Raw genomic sequence first — 6,955 nt, forward strand, 5'->3', positions numbered from 1 at the left:
TGATTTTATTGAAGCTCCTTTTTCTAGTGACCTTTATTAAGGCAACCACATAGTAAATGAATTGTCATTGTCAATTTGACAATAATGTTTTAGTCATGAAAACCATGTTCGTCTGTTACATTTTAGTTTAATGTTTAATTTAATTGTTGCAAATGTACTAAATTTGAATTTTTTGCAGGAAAAATATTTAATTTTACTAAACTTTCCGATACATCCTTTTCATTGCAGAACTATACATTTAGAATATGCAGAAATGACACACACATTGAAACAGCAGAAAAAAGATGATCTTTTTTTATTTTGTCATACCTGTAAAAATATATTCTTAAAATAAATAAATATAGGAAATAAATATATTGTTTGTCCCAGGATTTAGAGCCTCATAAATAAGAATACAATCTGTCTACAGGTCTGTGAATTCCTTATGTCCATTCTGTGCTCGTCGTTTGACTGCAAGCAGCGAGGAGAACAGTACAATTTCTTCACTGGGTCGTAGTATGAGAGTTTGGCGCAGAACACAGCCACCACAAAGAAGTCATTCTCATTTTCAGTGCATCAGCAAACAGGACCTTTCAAATTGCTGCAGCTCCCTTCTACAGCACAAACATGGCTGATTTCCAGTGCATAAAACGATCCTTTTCTGTAAACCAGCCATTCTGAAAAGTGGGCCATACATTTTTTTGGACGTGGTTTACTTAGCAGCCTTTGTAGTGTTTAGCATGAAAAAAAAAAAAAAGGATCCTGCAATGAAAGAGAAAAGCAGCAGAAAAAAAAGAACTGCTTGTTTAATCTCAACTCGCCTTCATTCACTTAAACATGCAGATTTGGACAAGCAGGTAGCATGGAGACTTAGGGGAAATCCATCTTGGCTGCTGACGCCACTGCATATGCCAATAACAAGATAATATACGTGTGTTTTTGTTGCATTATCCCAGACGTTCCCTGCTGCTTATTCTGTCAAAGTCCCTTGAAAAACTGTTCAGAGAGGGTCGCTATCCTTCCAACATACCAGCAATCGGGAGTCTGGATCTGGTGCATTTGGTTCGATTCCTTTTGAATCGAACATTCCCCGCAACTGGGGTGAAGTATTAAATGCACATGATCACTTTTGAGTTCGGTTTCTGGCACACATTTGGTAGGCCTCAACTCTGTCCAAGTATATCCCTATACAGTTCTGGTACTCTGTCTGGATCTACAGGTCTCGGTAAAAAGTGTGTGAATCTCTGATGTCGCCTCGATCTTGTTCCATCTCGTGCTGTACCGTCTTTGTTCAAAGCGACAAAGTAAAATGCTCCTTTTTCTCCATGCCGGTAGATGTTGGATGAGTAGGTGTTGTACCAGTTCTCCTCAAATTGCTCCCGAAAAACACTTTCTGCTGATATCTTCTGCTGCAAAACAAAACAAAAAATAAGGTCAGCAGGCTAGAATGTAACAACAGTTGGTAAATGGGCAGTCAATGAGATCGCTGAGGCGCCGCACTCCTGGCTAGCTGAGTCACCTCGAAAGGCACAAAATTTAAGCCATAAAAATGAAAAATGATGTCAAAAATACTTTCTTAAGATGTATATCTGTTTTTAGATGAGCACAATAAATTACGAACTATGAAGTGAGCCACAGCCTCCCAGTAGGCCCAGTATGTTACTGGGGCCCAGCCAGTAGATGGCGAGAGCTGGGGACCAGCTGGTCTTGCTGGTTTCACCAGATATCAGCGGGGCAACAATGCCATGTTGGCCTTGCTGGGTGACTTTGGCTCACTTGGTAAAGCAGGTAGGACTGAGGGGTCATGTTTTTAAATCTTGGCTGTTTTCTTTTGCTTTTGCTGCTGTTTCAACAGACTAGTGTGTGCGTTTTTGTGCATATCTTCCTGGTGTCACCAGCTGCTGTCACCAGCAAGACCAGCAGCAAAAAGCAAAACAAAACAGCCCGTTTTTGATCACATGGTATTCCACTCTACCAACTGAACCAAAACCATCTAGAGAAATGCTGTTGATGGCCTGTTGGTAGCTGGTGGCAGCAGCGAGACTGCAGGCGGTCACCAGCTATCACCTGCACCTGTGGGTTTTGTTTTTTTCAATTTGAGCGGCCCCTTTCCATTATTGTGAACTTTCCCTATCCAATATGGCCACCATATGGAATGGCACTTTGCAGGTTTTCTACAACGTCTCTACTTTTGTCTTGATGTGAAACTCAGAGAAGCTGTTCAAGTGGCTTCACTATCCAGAGGAGAACCCGGTCCGCTTGGATAAGAACAGGTATGGTGGATTTATGGACTTAATCATAGGTTCCTCAACAAAATTACAGACGGGCTTAAGTGAAGACTACACTTGTAGTTCTTGTCAGCTCTCTTAAAAAATGCATTGGTTGGGAATTGTGTATCGTTAATAAGTGACTATCTTCTAGGGGTTTATCAGTGAAGGGTGATGGTTTTCCAGCTGAAGTAAATTTGTGTTTACTTTTTCCAAAAATTAAAATGCCTTTCTCAATTTGAATGTCATGAAACAATTTCATTGACGCACAAGTCATCTTTATAAATTCAGCATTGCACAACAACCACAGCTTTGATAAAGCTGTACATAGATGTGAAAAGCCAATAATTAAAATACTAGTAGCATATCCTTAAATAAATAATTAAAATGTTATCTTCTAATTAAAATATACAATATTTTTCTTGATGTAAAGCACAGGAGGTGCAGTTTTATTCACTCTTGTTGCAAGTTGTGCAAAAAGATTACTGCTACTCCAATTAGTAATAAAAAAAAAATATTGTATAGTACGTCTACTCAGTGTAAATGAGTTAACACTCAGGATTTGATTCTTAGAAACTTATCCTAAAATGCAATATACTCACCGATCCATACAGTTCCCCTTTGCTGTTCATGGAGAGATATAGGCCACTGTCCACACCTCTGATGCTCACCAGCCCCACAGCCAAACTGATAAACTCCAAAATACCTGCACACACATTACAATACATCAAAACACAGACCTGTACAACAGGAAAAATCAACCAACATACTCTCTAAGCTAAGTTTCAGTCAATTTAATATGAAGTCAAGTTCGAGTTAAGTCTGGAATGCCCTCTGGCTTGAAGTCACATTTAGAACTCAGGAGGAATTAAACAAGTGCCAGAAGAGTTACTACCTCAGAGCTGCAAAATAAATCTTTACGCGGCCTACTTTGATGTTTATGATAAAGCTTTTGATCATCTTTATAAGCCAGGACATAATGAAAAACTTTCAATCTATGAGTAAACAAAACACCCCTCTGTACATTCTCAGCATACTAAATACATTTCGTATCAACATACTTGTCTTATGCTTTAGTCAAACAGTTAGTGGAGCCTATTATTCAGCCTTGTGATATAAAAGGACTCTTATGGAAGCCCATTAGTGACGGATATATTTGAGCAGCTGTCGTCACAGTGGTAAAACTCAATATAAGTATTTCAATATGCATAAAAAAATGGATGGATGGATGGTTGCATTGGTGTGGAACTGCAGTGCATGCGACACTAAAGAGAGAAAATTAATTAATAAAGAGAAAATTTGGTTTCACTACCCAGTCATGATGCAGTGCAGTTCTACACCAACACAAGCGTGATAAATAGCAAATTGTTAAACGCTTTGTTGTCATTCAGAATTGAATAGCTTTATGTTGCTCGTTATCAAAAGAGCATAGATGAAGTTATCCCAAGTTGCAGGTGATGCATTATAACCAGTGCTAAAATCAATCGCTCTCATCAATAGTGATAATATGCAGCTAAACAAACGGTGATACTTGTGGGATGGCAGTAGCTGATAGTTGTAAGGAACTGGAGAGTGAATGTCTCGCTTGAAGACGGAATAAAAAAAAAAGGCAACTAAATTGTTGTAGAGATGTTAATCTGCTATTGTCATTGTGCCCTTGAGCCAGGCACTATATCCCCCCAGCTTATTCTGTGTGGTGCGCAAAAACACTGTGAAAGTTCAATTTCGTTCCGAGATATTACCATTATATAAGAAATAGAAAATAATGACAATAATGCATTCCGAACCGAATCTGCTGTGGTCCTCTCTGGTGCCCCTCACGGTACCATCGGGGTGTATCTCCAGGTGGAAGCCGGTTCTGCAGTAGAGCTGTCGCCGCCTCAGAATCCCCTTAAGGTGGCTGAGGTCCGCTAAGCTCCGGGAAAGGCGTTCCGAGGACATCAGGTGCCCCTGCTGCTCTTGCTGCATGAGTCCGCTCACCGCGTTGTATTCCATCGCGCCCGCCGGGGTGAGAAGGAAATGAGCGCCACCCGCGGGACCAAAGCTGTCCAGAAACCCGTTGAAGATCCCAACCTCAGCTGCTGCCCCCATCACAGTGCGAACGAACCGATCCGGTTTACAAGACCCAAAGTCGAGATCCGTTCAAAAAGTAAAAGTTGCAGCGCAGTTAATCAGCACCTCGTGAAGCGGATGTATACAGACATCCCGCTTTGCACAACCGTATGCGCTGCAGATTATCAGCGCATCATCATCATCATCACCATCGGCAGTGCACTGCCTCTCCTCAGGATACTCCTCTTTGCTCCGATGCACGTTGGAGGGTTTGCTCTCTCTCTCTTTCACTTCCTCCTCCTTAATTCACTTCTTACTTTTTATGTATGCGCAGTCTCCTGCCCTATCCAGCGAGAGAATTGAAAGCACAAGAGGCAGCAGTAGCTATATAATGCACTCAGGGTATAGACACTCGCCCGGGGTGATCTTTTATGGAAATGAGCCCCGATCTCCTCCTTTATGGTGCATTTCTGCACTGCCCCTAAAAGACAGCCCATTCACCCGTCCCATTCATGCACTTCTGATGCGCACTTTCACGTTCCAGTGACGTTTTCCGTGGACTTCAGAACCAACACGACTTTATGTTTTTTATTGGGGGGGTAATCGTTATCACCGGCATGGCGGAGGATCCTTGTTAAACCTATAAGAGGTGTTGTGCACTTCTGCGAGTGCAGCGACCTCGGTGTGAAGAATAAATATTGCGAGAACGTGTGCGTGTGTCAAAGAGCATGAAATGAAGTGATTTTGCGGTTATCCAAAACGATTTACGCTCCATGCACGCCCCGGCCCATATCGAAATGGCTCAGGTGCAGCGACGAGGAAAAGGAAAGCCCCTGTTTGCGTAATTTTCGCAGACGGCTGCTGATTTATTGCCCCTGCGTTTTATGTAAGCCAGCAGCACATTTACAAGACCCGTACAGGCGCAAACTCTCTCACACACACACACAGCAGCCCGTACACCTGTGCAAACGACATCACTTGACTGTCAATCCCGTCACTGATCTTTCCAGGGATCTGTTCAAAGAAGAGCTCATACATCCTTAATTGTGGTCTTAAAGGGTGAATCAAAGACGTAACAGCTTCAAAGTGGTGAAGATCTTGTAAGAGGATCAGGTGAAAACAAGCTAGAGTGGGGAAATACCTGTTTGAACTGCAGACCTCCAAAATACCCCAACAGATGACACTTGAATTAGTAATGCATGAGTTCTTTTTTTATATATAGCTTACTGTGCTGTCAAAAAATAGGTTTGGATAGACCTATAGGGGTGATTGTTGAACTCCACGGCAACGGCTTGTCTAGTAATACACATACAGTAACAAAAAGCACTCAAATGTATGTATTAATCATTCCAAATGCTGGACAATAGCAAATTTTAAAATAGTCTAACACACAGGTGTCAAACTCAAGGCCCGGGGGCCAGATACGGCCCGCCACATCATTTTATGTGGCCTGCGAAGACATATTTGCATCAAATTCATGTCATTACTAAAATTGCAAATTGTCTTCACTTTTAAAAATCTTCTTTTTAAACAATAAGTTTTAACTAGTCTGATTTGAAAGTTTGTTTTGTAGCTTACATTGTATATAATATGAGCTGTTCATACATTTATTTGGGTTGACAGTCATAATGGCCCTCCGCAGGAAACTATGACTACAATGCGGCCCACGACAAAAATGAATTTGACACCCCTGGTCTAACAGAAAGGAAGGAAATAAATGTACCATTATAAAACAATTGACAGCTGCACAACAATAAAGCAGAGCTTCACTATCCATTCATTCACAACTCTATTGAAATCTTGAGAGACCACTGAGGGCAAACCTTGCAAACCTACTTTGTAAGTAGTTTTGTCTCAACCAGAAGCCCAAGTTCTAGCGATGTTACATTGATTTTGTTGGCCATACACACACATGCAGCTGCCCCCCTCCCAAGGGAGTTGCATTGATGAATGACTTGAAGGTGAGGTAGCGCGGGCTTTGTGTTTGTGTGTGTGTGTCCATATTTGTGTGCCTCTGTGATAACTAAATAGATCATTTTTGTATTCTCGTCTCTTTCTTTCAAAAGACAAAAGGCAGGAGCATTGTGGGACAACGTTGCTATTCGGTTTAAGCTGCATATGTGCATGTTTGACTATGTTTAAATTTAAAATACCAAGTACCATGTATGCTGTGCATCCTACCGCTTGCCTTCCCCTGATTCATTAGTATTTATGACCAGAAAATAACTTTACCCCCCAAAGGATCGATCAGCGTCGCCCCCAGGCTGATCCGATCCTGATATATTAGATATTGATCTGTTCACAATGAAGACGTCAAACTACAACAGCACATTTCCACATGAGGTGCAAAGTGAAGTATTCCCATGGTCACGTGACTCTATCCCAGATGATTTCTTTGTTTACGTACTGCTTCCTTAATGGGATGGGGCAAAGTGAAGGCAACCATGCAGGAACTATTTCTGTATGTAGGAGGTGGATGAAGGAGGCCCTCAGGGTACCAGCCCCCCTTTCCTCCTAACCTGCAACCTCCTACACAAAGACATTACTGATCTGGATAAGGTAATAACTAAATAGCCTAAAGGTTAATGCTGCACACAGATTGGTATAGCTGAACTCCAGTGGATGGAGGATTTTGTCATAATATCTACAATATAAAG

General features: G+C 41.6%; 1 protein-coding gene across 2 annotated transcripts; it reads right to left on the reverse strand.

Moving 5' to 3' along the window:
- Positions 1-293: 293 nt before the first annotated feature.
- Positions 294-4,752, reverse strand: LOC119127849 (fibroblast growth factor 20-like). Of its 2 annotated transcripts, none has more exons than XM_037260051.1 (3): positions 4,034-4,752; positions 2,849-2,952; positions 294-1,385 (listed from the first exon to the last, which is right to left on the reverse strand). In XM_037260051.1, the coding sequence occupies exons 1-3, from the start codon at positions 4,335-4,337 to the stop codon at positions 1,143-1,145; spliced, it is 651 nt and encodes a 216-aa protein (XP_037115946.1). In that variant the 5' UTR covers positions 4,338-4,752; the 3' UTR covers positions 294-1,142. The 2 variants fall into 2 exon arrangements, with proteins under 2 accessions (XP_037115946.1, XP_037115939.1); XM_037260044.1 differs by having other exon boundaries at positions 294-1,388; positions 4,034-4,746.
- Positions 4,753-6,955: the final 2,203 nt, after the last annotated feature.

The sequence above is a fragment of the Syngnathus acus genome, chromosome 1, assembly GCF_901709675.1.
Source record: "Syngnathus acus chromosome 1, fSynAcu1.2, whole genome shotgun sequence".
NCBI lineage: Eukaryota > Metazoa > Chordata > Actinopteri > Syngnathiformes > Syngnathidae > Syngnathus > Syngnathus acus.